Below are 22339 nucleotides of genomic sequence, written 5' to 3' on the forward strand. Positions count from 1 at the left end.
ACAACTATTGAAGTGGCCCTGTAATACAGACACCAGTGGGGCGTTCACACAGTACCTGAAAATACAGCTAAAAAAGGGGTCTGCTAAGTACTGAGCTTCAGGCTCCTACCTGACCCCTGGTTGAATGGCTTTAGTTAGCATACAGTGAGAGGTAGAGTCCCAAGTGTAGTAGCTGATGCCTCAGGGCTCCGTTTAAACAAAACAGAAATGAAACGTCCCCTCTGAGGGAGAGGCCTTGCCTATCACTTATTTCCTTGGTGCAAACAGAAGCCAAGTTTCCCTCCCCAAACACTTCAGCATTCCCAACCGAAAAAGTGTGGTGGTTTTTTTTTTTTTTTTTTTTAGGCAGTGTGCTGGAGACATTTAGCTTTCTTCACCTTCTGATTCAGATTCTAAGAGGAAAAAAAAGGAAAGAAAAATTAGGTATTATTAGATTATGGATAAGATTCCAATGAGCAGGCCGATGCTCTGGGGTATATTATGGGTAATATCCCAATACCTGGGATATTTTCCCCCATGTATTAGTTATGTAACACAAGAGAGCAGATGGAAAACCGTCTGTAACTTTTGCTTCGCAGTGACCTCCAGCTCTCTAACAATGCGGTGAGTCCATGTACGTTGTTAAAGAGTATAGCCTTGGCTGGGTCTTCTAAGACCTGCTTTTCATTAGATGTTTCCACCTTAGGCACGACTGACCTGGCGACGGTGCAGAAACCCCTTCCAACCCCACCATGTGTGGCCAAGTGGATAATCTGAGTTTGATTTTATTTTTCTTTTAAAAATGTTATTACCTTGCCTTCTGAAATGAACACTGAGATGTAGGCAGAATAGAACGTTTGTGTACGAAGACATAGTAAGATTTTAAGGAGAGCGAGAGAGAGATTGAGAGGGAGAGGGAGAAAGAGAGAGAGAGAGAAAGAGAGAGAGAGAGAGAGAGAGAGAGAGAGAGACTGACTAAAATAAAGCAGTAAGCATTTGGCCAGTGACCACTAGGGCTGTTACGTGAAGTTACCTTCTTCTGCATTTTGTAACCACTCCACAAATTTCTTCATCTGGTCAAGGAAGACGCTTTTGCCTTTGGCGGCATGTGCTTCTTTATACCACTTCAGTATCGCCTCCTCGCTCAGAACGTCGGCTGCAGTTAGAAAGCAAGCCAAGTTACCACACGAATGCCAGGTTTAAAAATAAACTCTGGGTGCGGGGGCGGCTCTGGAGGTGGCTGAGGAGTTGTAAGCATTTTCTATAGAATCATGAGGCCAAGAATTCAGATCCCACCATGGATCTGTGTTCAGGAGAAGCCTCTCACCCTAGCCCCAAGGGTATGCGTGTGGGAGACAGGATTGGGTGGCTCGCTGAATCCTAGCAGAGCCGTTGAGAAACATGAGCCTCTGGTTCAAGGTAAGATGAAATAGAGGACACCTGACTTCCTCTCTGGCTTCCATTAGAGCATCTGTCCCCGAATCCCTCCTCCCCAAGCTTGTCTCTAAGCAGCTCAGACTGGTATCCTTACAATCAGCTTCCTTATCAGTAAGGATACAGTGCTAGCAACGCAGGTCAGTACTAGAAGGAGGAAATATTATTTATTTATTTATTTTGCAAATGAACCAACAATTCCAACAGTTTAGAAAGCCATGGATGGATAAATTCTACTGAAACCTGATTATAGTGCAAACTTAGCTATGGGCTACATACATGTAATTCCAAGAGTTGGAAGGGGGAGGCCAAAGAATCAGAGATTAGAAGTCATGCCAACTACTCACTGAATGTTAAACTAGGTAGCCCACACAGGACCTGGCCTCATGAACAACAATGAATGGGCTACTTTTTCTTTAAAGAAGACTTTGTTTTTGTTGAGGAGAAATAGGCAGCAAATAGACAAGGTGGAGGCAGGGTGCAGGGATGAGACCAGCAAGTAGATAAAGACCCTCAGGGGTGGATTGATAGATAACCCAACCTGCTACTTCTTTTTTTAAAAATTTGATCTCAGGTGACTTACTTATCTGCATATTTATTTAACGTCTAGAAGTACACTGTAGCTGTCTTCAGACACAGCAAAAGAGGGCATTGGATCCCATTACAGATGGTTGTGAGCCACCATGTGGTTGCTGGGAATTGAACCAGGGACCTCTGGAAGAGCAGACAGTGCTCTTAATCACTGAGCCATCTCTCCAGCAAAATTTATTTTCGTTGCTAGTTTCTAACTGTAATTTTGCTTCTGTTATGAATTGTAATGTAAATGTCTGACATTACCATGAATAGAGGATACTTAAGGAAGGGAAATAGGAAAATGACAGTCTCCAGACTCTGCCAGGGTCCTGTAGGGTTGCCTTTCGGGATTTTTGTCCCCTGGAAGAGTCTAATCCATTACATGTACTGTTAATGCAATATTGATAGATCCTTCTAATGACATATTTGCAATTATAATATTGACTGATAGATATCACAGAAACTGTTGAATATAGACAGCATTCATTTAAAACACCAATACCATTTTAATAACAAAAATTTAGTTTTCTTTCCCTTTCTTTAAAAACAACAACAAGAACAACAAAACCTGGCTTTTAGAAAGGGCTCTTAGATTAAATTGAAGAAATGGGGAGGGAGGAGGCACTAGGGAAGTGGCTCAGTGGGTAAAAGCCTGGGCTGATCCTCAAGAGGACCCAGGTTCAATTCTTAGTGCCCATGTGACAGTTAACAATCATCTCATGTTCCAATTCCAGAGGATAGGATATCCTCTCTGGCTTCCATGGGAACAGAGCACACACATGGTGCATAGACATACAGACAAAACACTCGTTTATATAAAATAAATAAATGCATGTGGCTGGTTTAGAAAACAGGTGTTTTTCCACTTAAAACAATCATTTAATGCACTACACTTTACAAATTAAAGATGTCTAGACTTATTAATTTATAAGTGTTTCTGTAACAGTCATGACCCTACAGAAGTATTCTAATCCTCCAGCCTTTTTGTTGCTTCTACTCTCAGCTTTCCACAGCCTGAACCACCAGTCCAAGCCCATTTTTCAAAAAGGGAAAAAGCCATGATGTTGGCCGTAGGAAGTTACCTGTTGCTATTCAAGAATGCTTTGCAGTAACTTTTCAAGAATACTAATTAGGGTTTGAAGAACCTCATGAACGGTCCATTGTCTTTCAGACACTACTCATTTTAGTATTTTCCAAGTCCTTTTGATCGTGATCCCCTCCACCCCTTATCCCCAGGAATATAAGAATTTTCAGCTGTGTGCCCAGTCATATACCGTTTTTGTTCTCCATCTCTGCCCTGAACTACTATTCTTATAAAAAAAATACATCATAAGATGCAACACTTATGGGAAATTGACAAGTATATAAATGGAAACGGTGTTCTTTCCACACATGAATGAATGGGGATCAGACAGAATGAGCTAGACAGCTGATTCACCTGCTGCTCAGGGATGTTGCTTGGAGGCCTTCTGAAGGCAGAGCCTATGCTTCTGTTATAGCTGCACAGAGGGGACAAAAGGAGCCAGGCACACACTAAAATGGGTCAGTGACAGGGACGGAAATGATACCAAAAGACTGGCAAAACCACATCAAATATATCGACTGCTAAAATCACCAAACAGTACAATGGAGAAGTCTGAGAAGCTAAGAACACCATTGATCAGTGAATATTTCTTTGAAAGATCAAATCTCCAGCACTAGAGACCTAAAGCCACTAACTGAGACAGTTAGGCACACGTGGATATTAAAAAGCTCAAGAGGGCTAGAGAAATAGCTGTGGGTAAGTGTGCACTGTTTCTCTGTTTGCCCTCTGAGATCCTTTGGTTCCCAGTACTTACAAGTCATGACTGACTCCCTACACACCTCCAGGCCTACACTCCTCCTTCTGGCCTTAAAAGGCATCTGTATACAAAGACTGATGCAAACAAATGCCTTTAAGGGCAGCAGCACAGGGGACAGAGAGGCAGATGGATTTCTGTGGGTTCAAGGCAAGCCTGGTCTACATAGTAAGCATTTTTCTAAAACTAGGTTTTATTCTCTAGCTCAGGCTGGCCCTGACCTTGTAATCCTCCTGCCTCAGCTTTCTTAAGAAGCGGGGACCACGGGCAAGAGCCACTGGGCGTTTTTGTCCTACTAAGAAAAAGTGGAGGAAGGGGTTTGTTAAAACTACAAAGCACACGGTGTTCCCTCAGGCTAGACGGTTTATTTTCATTCCATCTTGCAGTTTAGAAAGTTAGGAACTCCTTTGTGTATGTAATTTCCAGCTCTGAACAAGGGAGTGGCCACATAGCACACATTCATTATACAGACAGCAGACAAACACAGGAAACAACAAAGAGGCCGAGGGAGACTTAACTTTGCAACATGTTATCTTTATAGTTAAACCTAAAATCCAGAACTGTCACACAGGAAAACAAGTCAAAGAATAATTAATTCTCCTTCCCTCCCTCCCTCCCTCCCTCCCTCCCTCCCTCCCTCCCTCCCTCCCTCTCTCCCTCCTTCCCTCCTTCCCTTCCTTCCTTCCTGTCTTTCCAGGAACTCGCCTTGTAGCCCAGGCTGGACCTGATCTCACAGAGATTTGTCTACCTCTATCTCCCAAGTGCTTAGTCTAGAGGCATGCACCACCACTGCCTGGCTCATTTTTTTTTCTTTAAAGTAAACCAAACCAAACCAAACCAAACTGAACCAAACCAAACCAAAAGCCTTAGAACAAGAAATGCCCTTTTAGGAATATGTGTAGAAGGCACAGAGTTAACCTATGAGTTTTCTGTAAGTAAAATGCAGCTGGGCACAGTGGGGAGGATGAGTGCCTTTCATCTCAGCATTTGGGAGGCAGAGTCAGGGGGAAGCTCTGAGTTCAAAACTAGTCTGGTCTACACAGAGTTCCAGGACACTAGGGATACTGGGAGAGACCCCTATCTTTTACCACACCCCTCAAAAACAGCAAGTCCTCAGAAGTCAGAGGCATGGGAACCCTGGAAGTCAGGTTACTGCGCAGGCGGTTGTGAGCCCTCTGATGTGGTTCTAGGAACTGAACTCATGGCCTCAGCAATACTCACTTTTAAAACTGCTGATCCCTCTTTCAACGCCTTGGTCTGCAAGTTCTCTAGAGCTAGAGAGAGCTTGAAACTCACTGCTCATCCAGTCTTTCCAGGCACAATACAAGAACATCTAAGTCCTCATATCTATCTGCTACTGCACAAGTGCCCGCTGTGTAAAATAATAGTGAAGCGAAAAAAAGGATAAATAGGGTAACCTAGCAACACTCTTAATGGTGGCAGGAACAACTATTCTTCAGGCTTTTCTTGTTCAAGAGAAAATAAGGAGTATTTTACTTAAAGAAAAAAAATGTATGTATAAATCTTACTGAAAATTATAAAATTACCAAAAAAAATCACTATTTTAACATCTCAATAATATATAGGTCTCTATCAAAAAAAAGAATTTTAGGTCTCTATCAAAAAAAAAAAAGAAGGCGGATCCCGGCCCGCAGCAGCTCTCTGCTCCCAAACCCCGTGGGAGAGAGACCTCACCGCCTGGTCAGGTGGGCACTCCTGAGGCTGCAGAGCGGAAGAGACCACCAACACTGCCCACCCCTGCCCACATCCCTGGCCCAAGAGGCAACTGTATAAGGCCTCTGGGTTCCCGTAGGGGAGGGCCCAGGAGCGGCAGGACCCCTGCGCCTGAGACACCGCCTGAACCTGAAGGAAACAGACCGGATAAACAGTTCTCTGCACCCAAATCCCGTGGGAGGGAGAGCTGAACCTTCAGAGAGGCGGACACGCCTGGGAAACCAGAAGAGACTGCACTCTGTGCACATCCAGACGCCAGAGGAAAACACCAAACGCCATCTGGAACCCTGGTGCACGGAGGCTCCCGGAAAGAGCGGCACAGATCTTCCCGGTTGCTGCCGCCGCGGAGAGGACTTAGGCAGTACCCCACGAGCAAACTTGAGCCTTGGAACCACAGGTAGGACCAACTTTTCCCCTGCAAGAAACCTGCCTGGTGAACTCAAGACACAGGCCCACAGGAACAGCTGAAGACCTGTAGAGAGGAAAAACTACACGCCCGAAAGCAGAACACTCTGTCCCCATAACTGGCTGAAAGAAAACAGGAAAACAGGTCTACAGCACTCCTGACACACAGGTTATAGGACAGTCTAGCCACAGTCAGAAATAGCAGAACAAAGTAACACTAGAGATAATCTGATGGCGAGAGGCAAGCGCAGGAACCCAAGCAACAGAAACCAAGACTACATGGCATCATCGGAGCCCAATTCTCCCACCAAAATAAACATGGAATATCCAAACACACCAGAAAAGCAAGATCTAGTTTCAAAATGGTATTTGATCATGATGCTGGAGGACTTCAAGAAAGACGTGGAGAACTCCCTTAGAGAACAAGTAGAAGCCTACAGAGAGGAATCGCAAAAATGCCTGAAAGAATTCCAGGAAAACATAAATAAACAAGTAGAAACCCATAGAGAGGAGACACAAAAATCCCTGAAAGAATTCCAGGAATACACAATCAAACAGTTGAAGGAATTAAAAATGGAAATAGAAGCAATCAAGAAAGAACACATGGAAACAACCCTGGACAGAAAATCAAAAGAAAAGACAAGGAGCTGTAGATACAAGCTTCACCAACAGAATACAAGAGATGGAAGAGAGAATCTCGGGAGCAGAAGATTCCATAGAAATCATTGACTCAACTGTCAAAGATAATGTAAAGCAGAAAAAGCTACTGGTCCAAAACATACAGGAAATCCAGGACTCAATGAGAAGATCAAACCTAAGGATAATAGGTATAGAAGAGAGTGAAGACTCCCAGCTCAAAGGACCAGTAAATATCTTCAACAAAATCATAGAAGAAAACTTCCCTAACCTAAAAAAAAGAGATACCCATAGGCATACAAGAAGCCTACAGAACTCCAAATAGATTGGACCAGAAAAGAAACTCCTCCCGTCACATAATAGTCAAAACACCAAACGCACAAAATAAAGAAAGAATATTAAAAGCAGTAAGGGAAAAAGGTCAAGTAACATATAAAGGCAGACCTATCAGAATCACACCAGACTTTTCGCCAGAAACTATGAAGGCCAGAAGATCCTGGACAGATGTCATACAGACCCTAAGAGAACACAAATGCCAGCCCAGGTTACTGTATCCTGCAAAACTCTCAATTAACATAGATGGAGAAACCAAGATATTCCATGACAAAACCAAATTTACACAATATCTTTCTACAAATCCAGCACTACAAAGGATAATAAATGGTAAAGCCCAACATAAGGAGGCAAGCTATACCCTAGAAGAAGCAAGAAACTAATCATCTTGGCAACAAAACAAAGAGAAGAAAAGCACACAAACATAACCTCACATCCAAATATGAATATAACAGGAAGCAATAATCACTATTCCTTAATATCTCTCAACATCAATGGCCTCAACTCCCCAATAAAAAGACATAGATTAACAAACTGGATACGCAATGAGGACCCTGCATTCTGCTGCCTACAGGAAACACACCTCAGAGACAAAGACACACACTACGTCAGAGTGAAAGGCTGGAAAACAACTTTCCAAGCAAAGGGTCAGAAGAAGCAAGCTGGAGTAGCCATTCTAATATCAAATAAAATCAATTTTCAATTAAAAGTCATCAAAAAAGATAAGGAAGGACACTTCATATTCATCAAAGGAAAAATCCACCAAGATGAACTCTCAATCCTCATCTTCGGTTGGTTTATATACAAGTGTGCAATTTCTAGGCTTGAAAGTAAAATGATGCTATCTGGTGCTGGATAGAGGAGCCTTATTTTTTATTATGGCAGCTTGCTATTTTTGTAACATGGTGATTTGGTTGAACACAATAAAGTACAGTAGTAACTGAAAAAAAAATTATGAGACTAATCAAATTTTTACTGTCGGAATAGAAAGTCTATAAAATTTAAGAAAAAAAAATATATGGCCCAACTATGTAAATATGAGTATTGAATTTTCACAAATGTGATAAACTATTGCCTTACTTAATAAACAGAACTTATTGCCAGACCTTCAGCTAAATCTATTATGTCATTCACTCTCCAGGTTTCAATGACTCTCAGTCTTCAATCATGATTCTCTTTATTTCTAACATTATATATTTATTTTGCTTATCTTATATAATTTGATTATGTTTGTGAGATTCATTCAAGTTATTGAGTATACTGAGTCATGCATGTATAGAATCATACAAGATATATTCAAATGTTAACAGATATATTATTTCTATATATAGGCTACAAGAAACAGTGTTTCTCAGATTTATGTATATTTTGTTGCATTTTACTATGGTAGAGTTCTTTGTTCCCATGTGTGCATATTTAGAAGTTATAGTTTTCCAAAGTGATTTTAAAATGTCTTAAAATTCTAAGTCATTCAATTTATTTTATTGCTACAATATTTTGTTGTAGTTTAACGTTTTCATTTTTCTGTTAACTAAAGTTTTGATAAACTTTAAAAAAAAATAAAAAAAATAAGAAAAAAAAAGGAGGAGGAGGAGGGGGAGGAGGAGAAAGGAAGAAAAAGAAGGAGAAGGAGGAGAAAAGAAGATTAAGAAGGAGGAGGAGAAGAAGGAGAAGGAGAAGGAGAAGAAGAGGAAGAGGAAGAGGAAGAGGAGGAAGAAGAAGAAGAAGAAGAAGAAGAAGAAGAAGAAGAAGAAGAAGAAGAAGAAGAAGAAGAAGAAGAAGAAGAAGAAGAAGAAGAAGAAAAACAATCTGATTTCCATTCAAACCAGGAAAATAAATGTGATGCAGGAGCCTTTCTGGCTACAGACATGACTGGCTTCAGGTTACTTTATGAGCTGACTGCCCAGTCAGTGGAAGGACCACTGCCTTTTATATTCTAGGTGATTTCATAATTTCAGGCCATCACTCCATAGAATTTGGGACCGGAGACCAGTCAGTCCGTCAGTTTTAGCTCTTGTCATCGGTTGCCATGAGGAGCATCCTGGAGAAGGATGCTGGCATCAGCAGGTACAGAGAGAACTCAGCACTCCACCTGCCACTTCCACCCTGCCTGCTCTCCACAAACCTCATGTGTGAAGGCTTGTCCCCCATCTCATGGGACTATTACAGGTGGTAGACCCTTTTGCAGGTAGGGGCGGTGGCAGAAATAAGGCGCTCGGAGTGGGTCTTTGAAGGTTGTGCCTGGCTTCAGGTACTGGTCTCACTCTGCTTCCTGTGAACAACTTCTGCCACATGCCTACTATCATGGTTTGAAACCAGTGACACCATTTTCTTGAATGAACATTTTCTTTTCTACAAGTTACTTCTGTCAGGTACTGTGGTTACAAGCAAGGACAAACTGTGCTGATGTTGTTCCTAGTAACAAGTCATCTCTCTCTCTCTCTCTCTCTCTCTCTCTCTCTCTCTCTCTCTCTCCCTCTTTCTGTGAATTAAATAAAATAGAAAAATGGGAGCTATTTTAGAGAAATTAACATTTAAGCTATGGTGCCTCAGACAGAAAACCTTTCAGTAACGCAGTGTTTGGTTGCGGATGCAGAGGGTAGAAGGCAAACGCAGAGCCCCCTTTCTCAGCCTCAGATGAGTCGGCTGTGGTGTGGGTGGTCAGAACTGCTGGCGAGGTGCTGGCAGTATAACCTGAACAGTTCTTTAAGGAAACTCATTTTGTACAAACGAGGGGGTTGCCAACAGGTATGTATGCACAGAACATGCAGACACCATATCAGAAGAGGCTGTCAGATCCCCTCAATCTGTCATTATGGATAATGGCGGACCACCATGTGGGCGCTGGATACTGAACCCAGGTCCTCTGCAAGACCAACAAGTCTCCCTAACCACTGAGCCACCTCTCCAGCCCCCAGAATTTTCTTATTTTTATTTATGTATATTGGTGTTTTTGTCTGCATTCATGTCTCAACATCATATGCATGCAGTGCCTGAAGAAGCCAGAAAAGGGGGTTCATTCTCCCAGGGAGCTGGAGTCATGCACAATTGCTAGTAACTATATGGGTGCTAGAATTGAATTTGGGTCTTCTGCAAGAGCAGCCACTCAGTGCTCTTAACTGAAGTTGAGTCTCCTCTCTAGCCCCAGGTTTAGTTTTAATGAGACATTTTGGTGAGCCTCAAATTTAAAGCACTACTAGTATCTTTGGTCCACATCCAAACAGAACCAATGATGAATAATCTCAAATGAGATCTAACAGTTACTAAATTTTTTTTTAATTTTAAATCAAATTATACTTAGTTTATTTATCGTGTGTATGCTACAGTGAGCCACATGTGGAGATCAGAGGACAACTTGTTGGTTCTCCAGTTCCACCACGTGGGTGTCAGGAATCTAACATCAATTGTCACCTTTGGCAGCAAGTTCCTTTATCTACTGAGCCACCTCCCTGGAATGGCTACTATATTCTTTTACTAAAATAAATATTACAAAATACCTCACCGTCTTAGTTTAGGTTTCAAATGCTGTGATAAAACAATGACCTTTAAAAGCAACTTTGGGAAGAAGGGGTTTATTTCAGTTTACAATTTGTAGTCTGTCATCCAAGGAAGTCAGAGAAGGAACCTGGAGGTCCTATGCTGCTTACTGGTTTGTTCCTCATGGTTTATTTAGTCTGTTTATTTATAGCATACTGGTCTACCGTGCTAGGGGTGGCACCGTGCAAAATGAGCTGGGCACTCCTACATTAGCCAATTGTATTAAGAAAACGCCCCAGAGGTTGTCCACAGGCCAAATTGGTATGGGCATTTTCTAAACTGAGGTTCTTTTTTCCAAGTGACTCTAGTAGTGTTAAGGTTACTTAAAAGTAGCCAGTATACTTATCGTTCTGCAAACATGAATGTCACCCCCCCCATCCCAACCACTGGTGAATAAGATGAATTCATAGTGAAACGAATTTTCCACTAAGCATTTAAAAAATAACTATCAATCAATCATGTTAAAAAAATTTGCAACACGAAGTCTAAAGTTATTATTCAAAGTAGACAACTTTGCTGGGCAGGTGTGAGAGACGCAGCTGTCCATCACCCTAATTAAGGCGATAAGGGGCTGGGCTGGGTGGAATAAAGGAAATGGGTAGGAGTCGGGGGCGGGGGTAGGAAGGGGACAGGAGTGGGTAACAGGGCATGTGTGAATATGATCAAAATCCATCATATGTTCAATTGATACTAGTAAAAAAACTAAGAAAGACACTACTGTCAATTCTGAAATCACAAAGGGAAAGTAAGGGCTTAGCTTATATTACTTTATATATGTGATATTATGCCACTGCCACTTATGCATGTAACACCTCTAATGGGCCTTCTGCAATGCTCAAAATCTATCTCCCAACTGCTCCTTTCCCCCTCACAGAACTTGCAATCTGGCCCTCGGGCAGCCGAACATCACTTCTGTATGCTGTAGGTATGGAGACGGAGATCAGCTAGAGCGCTCAACACTCATTTTTAGTGCTAGTTGTCATGGCAACCTAAAACCTTATAAATACAATAAAGAGACAGTAAATGCGACTATTTAAAAATAGCCTTGCCTTAGAAAAACAGGAGAATGGCTGGGCCAAATAACTAAAATGTCAAGCGAAAGGCTAATTATTGCAATAATTTTCAAGTCAGCCTTATGGCACCTAAATGGGTCTGAAGGCAGTATATATAGCATTTTGATAATCACTGTTATTACAGCTAATTGTTTCAATTCAGAAGAAGACTCAATTATCTTATATAATTACGCTCGTTCCCTATAGCCAAGAAGCAACCAGTTCATCCCGTCTTCTGGCAGCTTCTGACCAGTAAGAAGTGTTCAGGTGTCTAACTAGCAAGGCTCCTGGTGAAGGGCATCCTGAGCCCATGCCTTCTCTTTCTGTGACATGGCCAATCTCCAGAACCTTCCCCAGTTAGCATCTGTAGTGTTCCTCCCTAAGGATAGGCTTGTGACCTCTGCCTTACGCACCTCTGTTCTCACAGAGCTTCAACAAAGACAGAGGCACAGGGGCGGAGCACGGACGGTACCTTTATAAAAGAGAACCACGATCTTCTGGAAGGCTTTCATGAAGTGGATGTTGTCATAGCAGTATTCCTGAACCTTCTGCAGGAGGACAAGCTCTGACTGGCCTTGGGAACTGAACACGGCCAGCAGGGGAGCGTATTGCTAGAACAGAGCAGAGGGAAAAGGTGTGTGACCTGGAGCCAACACTCTTGGAATCTCAACAGCGCCTTGGAGGCCCCTTTCGCGGTTATTATGTTATGTCCAATTAGAGTGAATTTTATACCAGTGTATACTCTATTCACTGTATCCTCAACTGTATTACAAGCAACTACACAACCCTTTGTGTATATTGGGAACTGTGGAATTGAAATCACATCCTCACAGGCTATGGTGCAGCCCAGCTCTACTGTGAGGATGGTGGGATTCTCCTTCCCTGTGTCCCAGGCACTGCAAGCCACCTGAAGGATCTCTTTCTGTTATTCCTGAATCCCAGATATCTTTGACTTTCCGTTAGTGCTAGAGAGCTTTTTCTAAGACCTACTCACTTCCCTTTCATAGAGACGTTCCCATCTGGAACAGTGTTTCTTCCCCCGACCTCAGAGACACTGAAAGTCGTCTATGACCACTTAGGTCACATTCTGACCTCGACTTCCTAACTGAATTCTCCATGCAAGATCTCCTACTGTTTCTGCTCGCCATAGTGCCAGGGCATGCTGTACCTCAAAATAGTCAACCGACACAGTCAATTTACTTCTCTAATCCTAATGTCTATTCATAGCTTACTTAAATCAAAGATTCTGGCTTCTATTTTTCCCTATGGAACACAGTCGATAATTAGCTCACATTTCTTGTTAACGTATGACGCTACAGGTGACTGTATATTTCCGATGTCTTTTAACGAGAACCCATCTGGAGATGTTTCATGCCTAAACATTTTAGGCAGTGGCAGATTTGAGAAGGAAAATGACGTAGCCAGGGTTGGCTCTGGGGAAATGGGCTCTGCATTCACTAGCTCTTTCGTTTCTCGTTATTTGTGACAGGGTCTCACGTAGCCAGGACGGGCCTAGAACTGATCTGCATGACGCCACCTTCTCAGTGCTTGGGGTTTCAGGGATGCGCTGGCTCTACCCGCCACACCGTCAGGAGGTGCAGCTGACCCGCCTCAGAGCTGGTTCCCTTCAAACGCCCGTTACCTTCAGGTGCTTAAGAGCCTGCTCAGCAACCAGCTCCTCCTTCTTGTTCCATTCCACAGCGTTCATGACGCAGGTCCACAGCAGCCCGATCACAGCTGTCTCCGGAAGGTCGTTCCTTTTCATTTCCTCTTTGACGTAAAGCACCACCTACGTTTCATGGAAAAGAGAGTCGGAGAGGAACAACTGAGCAACCATAAATGCTGGAGCTATTCCTCTCCACGGCCTGGGGCAGGGTGGAAAATCCTGGGTTCAGCCTCTCCATCCCTAATACACATCCTCCAATGATAAATGAGAAGTATAGAAGCTGCTAGATGACATAGAGTAAGAGAAAGGCTTAGCTTCCTGGACAACCATTCTATGGGGGAACCCTTTGGGTCCAGCAGAGTAGGGCATTTGAGTCAGGCTGACTTATCGTGGGTGCGAAGTAAGCAACAGCTCTGTGAATTTTTCTGTTGCTTAAAATTAAACTTCTTGATGTTTATCCTTTCAGTCCTGCTCTTGAGATGACTCTCCCGCCCCATCCCAGTGAAGAGCCAATAGGTAAAGAACCTGAACGCAAAGGCACCACCTCCCTCCTTCCCCTCCCCAATTTCCAGACAGGGAACCTTGATAAATACACGAGGGTGACCTTGAACTTACTGCTCCTCTCCTCACCACCTAGCTGCTGAGATTAGCTACCATACCTGGTTTATGAGGCACTGACATTGAACTGAAGGCTCCTATGTACCAAACAAGCCACACCCCAAATCCTGTCACTTTCTTTCCTCGATTCACGTCAATCCAGTGTATTCTGCAATTAGCAATACATCCATTCCCCTCCCTTATGGTGAGAAGATAACTGTTTTCTTTACTCCTGAACTTCAGAAACAGAGGACTGGCTGGGTACCTTTAGAGAGAAGTGGCAACCCGAGACTCAGACCTGCCTGGGACCCTCGAATGACTAGGAACAGGGACTGCTGCATCTAAAACCATCACTGTGGTTTTCCTTGTAGCTCACACCTCACTCTGTGCGTATGAGAGTCAAGCACAGCTCTAGTTTGAAGAAAATGGCTGCAGCTGCTGCAGGCTGCAGGCTGAAAGAGCGTCTGTTGTTCTAACACCTCCACCTGGTGGACAGTTAGCAGTTTGAGCTTCTCCAGCCCCCACTCTCTCGAGAAGCCAGGTAAGGCTCAGAGTACAGCAGATACAGCTGAAACTCAAGGATTTGGGAGTAGGAGGAGGACTCCCCAGCTAAAGTTTGAGTTTATCATGTAGAAAGGGTGGTTTTTTCTTTCAGCTTAAACAATGCCTTTCCAGATGTGTAGACAGTCATTGCTCTCTAACACATGGCAAACCATGCTTAAGCACGGTTCCAAAACCGGTAGCCTTTACAGAGCTCTTATAATGGGGTACATAAGATGCTGGCCCAACTGATCTTTCCCTGTGTGGATTTGTGTTTTCTTCTTCAAAGACGCTGGAATATAGCCCAATGGTGGGGCTCTTGCTGTGTATGCACACGGTCCTGGGTTTGACTCCAGGGGCCATGAAAATAGAAACAAGCAACACATTCATACCCAGTGATGCAAAATGCCCACGCCTTGACACTAAGTGCTAGTTAATGCTCGCACCAGGTAGAGAATCGACAGTTCAACGGAAATCATCACTGTGTGGGAGATTTTACCAGCAGAGCGCCAAGTCTGCGTGTTGACAAAACCGTTTGATAATCATGGCAGCCTGGTGAAAATGAGCAGTGTGAGCCAAAATAACGTCAGTTTCTAGAATACTCCCAAATATAACAAAATAGGATTTTGAGTCAGTACTTTGAGCCAACTTCAATGTTAGGAGCAAGGGAATAGTGTATGGTAACACATAGGAGGGACGGGAAGGCGAGGGAGGGGAAGGCGGGTTGCCCTGGTGCTGTTCATATTTTGATGCTAATTACTCTTCCCCAAGAGGGGCTGCCTAGGAGAGGTCAGGACCTTCTCCCCATTTTAACTTGTAAAATAAAGGCTAGAGCTGGTGATTAGGCAGGGGAAAGGAAAGGTGGAGTTGGGGAGGGGAGGGGGAAAAGGGATGGTGGAGGAGGAGGAGGAGGAAGAGGAAGAAGAGGAGGAGAAGGAAGAGGAGGAAGAAGAGGAAGAGGAGGAGGGAGGAAGATGGAGCTGAAGCATGAGGCCTGGAGAAACTGCAAGTGATAAGAGATCTCATAGCTGGGGAATAGAGCAGTGCAGTGTTAGATCTGCCCAATCTAGGTGCACAGCTTGTATTCATATTGAGTTGCGTTTTCTTTTCAACGGCTTATTTGGGCTGGGGAATTTACCACAACAGGGGAAGCTTATGTTATATGACCTATATAATTCTACACACGAATGTACGCACACACGCACACCCTCGCTAGCATGCATAGTTTTTTGCATGCGTTGGGGATGTAAACCATGGCCTAGTGAATACTTCTTCAGGTGCTCTATCATTGAATACACCCACAGCCATCAACCATGTTTGTTGAACTGGAGTTCACCGTGGTCTCCTCGCTCCCTGACGGGCTCCATCCTTACCCTGTATCTGTGTGTGTTGTGCAGGGCTTCACTACACGGCCTCTTACCTCCTTGATGGGGCATTCCTGAGACAGTCGCTCTTGCAGCTCCTTCTGCAGTTCCTTCCTGGTGCCCAGTGACTGCTGGACTCGGAGAAAGTCTGACAGCTCCTTCAGTCCTGCGTCAGTGAAGTACTTGGCGAAATGATCCACACTCTGTCTGTTCACTGGGAAGAGTTCCTGAGGGAGAAAAGGAGGTGTGTAAAGTCCAGCCTATTCAGACGAGGAAGGAATTCTCACACCAATGTCACTTGTGAACTCTCACATTCAGATGAGGAGGACTAACATATTCCTATACAGTGACTTTTAAAATAAGATGATTTTATGAAAAGGATTGAGCAACGCAGACAAACTTGCTTTGTGCACTGTGCCCATCCATCTTTTCTCCTTTCGCTTTAATCAATGACAGCACAGGGCTAAATTTGTCTGACTACACGAATTCGATAAAACTCTGAGCAGCATTTGAATTGTTTTTAAATTGAGAAGAACATGGACACAAGTTAGCTGTTCGCACTGCTTCCTTAATTGAGTTAACAGGGCTCTCTCCGCAAGGCTGAAATGATTGGAAACAGTAGGAGAAAAACCACTTGTCTCCAGGGACCTCCACTCTCATTCCAAGTAAATGCTGCGGCTATTCCAATACAGCGAGGGAGCAATGGGGGACTTTACCATTCTACACTGAGGGTGGCTCTCAACTAAGGTCTGAGTGAGACCCAATCTGAACTTACCTCATCAACTGCCTGGGTTCTTACATAATTCAGATGGTGTTTTTTTTTTTTTTTATTTTTTATTTTTTTGACAAAACAACAACAACAAAAAAGAGCAGAACCCCATAGCTGCTTTGATACCGTCATCATTTCATCTTACCCTATGCAGCCTGGCACCCTCTCGGTAACGCTTACTCACCGTCTAATCCTGTGTGAAGTCAGCAGCCAACTATGAGATGCAGGCAATTTTCAAAGCTCTCACATTCCCCCCAACTGCTGGCAAGTCTAAACACCCGGCATGTGCTTTGCATTGGTTAGATCTGCCCGCATGTTGCCCAAGGCTCCGTATTTCCACCTTAGTGTTAAGAACTGTCATGGGGCCACCACTGAGGAGAGGAGCAGAGCAGAGGCTGCTGGGCCAGGACTCAAACCTCAACCTTCCCATATCATCACCAGCAAATTTCCCTTGAGTCATATCTTGTATTTCAGAACAAGAGTCAATGGGAAAATCTATCAAATGTGCATGCATATCAAAACACCACTTCCCACCACAATGAAATTTCACTGTTAATATTTACAGTATCACCAAAAACCTTCCAGATTTAGGGGGAAGGGACCCATTTCATTTTATGGAGTGGTCCCCTCTCCTCCCAGAGAATCAAACTGTATTGGCACTTCTCCCAGAGAATCAAACTGTATTGGCACTTTAGATTAGACTGTTTATAATAAAAAAAAGTATTTCTAAAAACAAAAACTATCTACCTATCTATGTACCTACCTATCTATGTATCTATCTATCTATCTATCTATGTATCTATGTATCTATCTATGTATCTATGTATCTATGTATCTATGTATCTATCTATCTATCTATCTATCTATCTATCTATCTATCTACCTACCTACCTAGTCACCTCTCTCTATCTAACTAGTGTGTTCACACATGTGTGGGTCCTCAGAGGACAGCTTGTGGAAATCTGCTCTTTCCATATGTGGGTCCTGAGGAGTCAAACTCAGTTCTCAGGCTTGGGAGCAGGCCCTCCCACTCATATATCCATATTGCCAGGCCTGAAGTAGAAATGCATCACCAAACACAGCAGCTGATGTGGACTGTATAGCTAGAACTATTCAAGGACAGTGCTGTTGGGACTAAAGTCAATATTGGCTCCACAGCTCAGTATAACCACCGAACATTCTCTGCCAGGAAGACAGGACTGCAAAATGGGATCTGATGTTGTGCTCAAGTGCATGTCAATCATACTGTTCACAGTTCACTTATAAAGCAGATGCATACCCTCATTACATAGGCCTCCCGACTACCAGAAGTCTGTATTAATTATTACTCGACATGATCTGTTTTCCTCTAGCTTTTGTCTATGTCATTTTTTTTCTCTCTACAGTGTTGGACCTTGACTTTTCCCTTTGTTTTTGACTTTGAGGTAGAGTCTCATGAAGGTAGGCTTCGGTCTGGCTATGTACCAGAAGATTAGCTTCAAACTCAGGGTAATATTCTAGCCTCTGCCCCCAGTGTTAGGGTTCTAGACATGTACCACAGTGACACTAATTCACCATTAAAAAAAAAAAATGCATGTTTTAGTTGTGTGTAGCCCATTCCCTTGAAGTTGGATGTTACCTCATAAAAGCCAGGGTCTGTCTGCTATCTTTCAATTATCCCCATTCCCAGAATTTCTGGCACACAATAAACCAAAAACAAACTAAATGAATAAATAAAAGGTAAGGCCACTTCACTTGTCCTTTTTCTAGGGACTTGAAATAGTTTCTCCCATCCCCTCTCCTCTCAAGCCATACAAATTTTTCCTTCATCTGGAACAGGGCTGAGTAATGGCTAACATCACTATTTTTGTGAATGGTTACATAAAACTTTGTTGCATATCTTCATGCAACAAAAATCACTCCCTTGAGAATGTAACAGATGCCAATTGTCTCATGGGTTGAGTCAGGAAGTCTCAGGCACCTCCTGTACTTGGATATCACAAGCACCCTGTCCTCGCCCCACTGAAGTCGGAAGCAATTGGGTGCTTCGTCTTCTCACAGCATGCAGATCTAGTAAGAACAGTCAAATGCCACGTGCTTTCAAGACAGATGCATTTTTATATCCAGTGACCTAATTAACCAACTTATAGCTATTTCAGAAACCAGACTGTGAGTCTTTTGTGGCACTCTGCGATACATTCTATCTCTGCTACCAATGGCCAACTTCCTCTCAGTCAGAGTGGATCAACAAAACCCCTCCCTCAGTGCTGCAAACAGAAGCAGGAGTAGCTAAATGTCCTACTCTATTTCCAGACTTGCCAGTGACTCTTTTTTTCCCTCATTTTTATTTTAAATGGTATTTACGCACATGTGTCAGAGTGTAGATATATGAGTGTGAGTGCAGGCGCATTTGAAGGCCAGAAGAGGGATTGGAGCCCATGGAGATGGAGTTACAGATAGCTAGGAACTACCTCTTCCTGACATGAATGCTGGACCCTTTGCAAGAACAGTAGGCATTCTTCACCACTGAGCCATGTCTCCATCAGGGCCAATAAACTTTGGGTGGCCAATAGCAAGTAGGCTTTTAATGTGCCCGAGGGCTTTAGTTTATGACATGTTTCTGTCTTACGCAGACACAATGTCCAAAATGAGAGATCCTTCAGTCTGGTTCCTGAGATGAAAAGACATGTGGAACCCAGCTGTGACTAGACAAGATCCAGCTAATTCATGGACAATTCACAGCCTCACCAAAAATGCTATGGTGTGGTGGGTCTGGCAGGAAGGTTCTCTGGGTAAATAGGCTTGCGGCAAAGCCCGCCAACCTGAGTTTGATCCCTGTAACAGCACAGTAGAACAACAAACTCCCACAAGTCATCCTGACCTCTATATGTGCATCAAGGAATGCAAGACACACCCTACCCCTTAAAGAAAGAAAGAAAGAGGTAATATAATTCCTAATGAACATTTCACAAGTATTTTATTTGTTGAGAATGAGTTTTTAAAAAATACATTAGTTTTTAAACACAGTCTTAAAAAAAAAAAAACAACCCTTCAGTTTTGCAAATAGTTATTTGATACTGAAAGTGTTGGTTTGTTTTTTTTACACTGCGGACTGCAACCAGGATGGCTTTGAGTGTGTTAGGCAAGTCCGGTCTCACTGAAGTATCACTGTGGCCGCCAGGAAAAAGGTTTACTGTTGACAAAATGTTAATACCCTGTCAGCAAACTTCCGAACTTACGCGTTTATAGCTCTTATAATTCTATATAGGTAGCTATGACCACATATATGAGAGAAGGAAACTTTAGGTGAAGGGTTTAATTTGGGTCACAGTTGGGGGATATCATGTTGGTAAGTGTGGCTTGCTTCACAGAGCCAACCTGGAAGCAGAGAAAGGGCAATTCCAGCGCTCAGCTGGTTCTCTCCTCCCCGCTTTTTAGTTCATGCGCTATGACACCTCACGAGATGGTCCTAGCATCATACAGCCTCGCCTTCGTGCATTCCCAGAAGTGTTCCTCATGATGGGCCTAGGGGGCATTTCATTTATCTAAAATATATTAGCATGTGTACAACCAAATCAGTTTCTCTAAGAGAATAAATAAAAGGAACACACTCCAGTTCAGCACAGACCCTGGTACTTCACCGACACGACAACACCCTAGTGCCCGTCACCCATATAAGCTTGATGCAAAGACACTGACAAGCAGCCTCTTGTCCAGGTTGGCTTTTCTCAATGAAGAGGTGACAGAATTGGCATCTTTCTCTGCCATCCAGGCTTTGAAAAGCTTGACAGCGAACGAGGCTGCGATGCCTGTTAAAAGAGAGCGAGAATGTCATTCCTGGGTACAGAGACCGCCTGCGAGGACGAACATTTCTGAATGGGTTTCCACAGAGGTAGACAGACCTGCATGCACAGCTCTTTTCATACTCATGAAAACATCTTCATGAGCCAGAACCCATCATGCCCTTGATGCCAGCAACAAGAAGTAGAGGCAGGAGCATTGCTGTAAGAGCCAGACCAGCTGCATCTACACAGTAAGTGTGAGGACAGGCAGGGCTACATGGTGCTATTCCACTTCTAAAACAAAAACAAATTAACAACCACCACAACAAAATCAACAATGAAAATAGTTTTCAGCCAGGCAGTGGTGGTACATGCCTTTAATTCCAGCATCTGGAGGCAAACTCGGGTAGATCTCTTGAGATCAAGGCTAGTCTTGTCTACAGAGCAAGTTCCAGGACAGTCAGGACTAGACAGAGAAACTCTGTCTGGAAAACGACAACAACAACAACAACAACAACAACAACAACATCTTTTCACAGCAGGGATACTGATTCCCGTCTGGTATAACTGAATCATTCAAGTGTTTAATTCATTTATTCACATTTAATAAATGTGTGCATGTGTGTATGGAGGCCAGAGGTCAACACTGAAGTCCTCAGAAGCCCTCCTCTTGTTTGGTTGTATTTGTTGTTGTTGTGTGTAGCCTTGGCTGTCCTTGAACTAGCTCTGAAGACCAGCATGATCTCAAAGTCACAGAGATATGCCTGCCTCGGCTTCCTGAGTGCTAGGAGAAAAGGTGGGCATCAGTACCACTAGCTCTTCATCTTGTTTGCTGAGTCAGGGTCTCTTCTGTGGTCCAAGGCTCTCCAGTTAAGCTAGGATTATTAGACATTAAGCCCCAGGGACCTTCTTGTTTCTGCTTCTCAGCACTGCAATTACAAACATGTGCTATTTAAGGTTCCACTCCTAAATTTTTAATTTTTTTTTTTTTTTTTTTTTGAGTCAGGATCTTGCTTTGTAGCTCAAGCTGGCCAGGAACATGCAATTCCCTCCCTCAGCAATAGAAAGGACAGGAGTGAGATTCTAGTGACAGCTGACTTGTCAAGTGATGCCACGATGCCGGTAACTGAAGAGAACTATCAGTGTGGATGGCCACAGACCTTTCAATGTATGTTTCTCTTTGGACGAAAGAATAAAATATAAAAAAAAAAACCCTTAAATGAACTCACAACACCAGGGCTGTTTAAAATCAACATGTCTGGAACTTTAAAACAGCAGTTCTGACAGATGTTAATCAAGAAACCGCTCAATCCCTTATCCATGTTTGAATCATGATTACTTCCAAAAATAAACAATTAGCTAGCTAGCAGACAACTCTTCTGTAAACGCTTCTGATTTCCAGTTTTAAATTTATATTGCATTTGATGAAAACTTATGTCGTGGTGGAAATTCTGAATTGATTTTCCTACATCAAACATTCTGCCTAGTGTTGGTGGCAGGAGCTACTGCCAATGTCTTTTTCACTCCTGTCTAAAAGAATTTCTATGTTGGTCACTGACTTCTGATAAGCCTCAGTCCTGGCACCTCCTCCTCCTCCTCCTCCTTTCTGTGACCTTGGCTATGTACATCAGCTGGGCAAGCTCCCGAGCCTGTGTTAAGTGGCATTCTGCTGAACACGGACACGGAGGGAGATACATATCATGGCTGATCTTTAGACTTTCGATGATGATCAGGGAAAACGCTCTTGGGATGAAGTCCATGCCATGAATGGTATTTCCTATTCATATAATTTCTTAATCCATTCTCAACTAGGAATCAGCATTTAAATGTCTAGTTTCTAATGGTGGTAAAGCACAAGGGAAAACCATGATGCAAACACAAGGCCACTCCCATAGCAAAGGTCCTTTCCTTCCTATTTTACTATAACCAGTTTCAACCACAGAAACGGTGAATACATTAAGTCATACAACTACCACCTAAATTCTACAATGGTCGCTATTAAAGACTGATTAGTTCTAGTTTATGTGCACCTGTGCATACGCACACACATTACACACCTTATGTGTGTGCAATGTGCACATAAGGCCAGAAGAGGGCACTGGGTCCCCTGAAATAACAGTT

General features: G+C 43.2%; 1 protein-coding gene across 1 annotated transcript in view; it reads right to left on the minus strand.

Annotated features, from left to right (window-relative positions):
- Positions 1–344: 344 nt before the first annotated feature.
- Positions 345–22339, minus strand: part of Bzw2 (basic leucine zipper and W2 domains 2) — a 60530-nt gene continuing 38535 nt past the window's right edge. Inside the window, 6 exon segments of the mRNA NM_134402.3 lie at positions 345–392; positions 1013–1135; positions 11994–12132; positions 13164–13310; positions 15745–15915; positions 20136–20245. Of these exon segments, the coding sequence (NP_599229.1) occupies positions 364–392; positions 1013–1135; positions 11994–12132; positions 13164–13310; positions 15745–15915; positions 20136–20245 (719 nt within the window). The 3' untranslated portion in view covers positions 345–363.

Source organism: Rattus norvegicus, chromosome 6 (genome assembly GCF_021556685.1).
Source record: "Rattus norvegicus strain SHRSP/BbbUtx chromosome 6, alternate assembly SHRSP_T2T, whole genome shotgun sequence".
NCBI classification, from domain to species: Eukaryota; Metazoa; Chordata; class Mammalia; order Rodentia; family Muridae; genus Rattus; species Rattus norvegicus.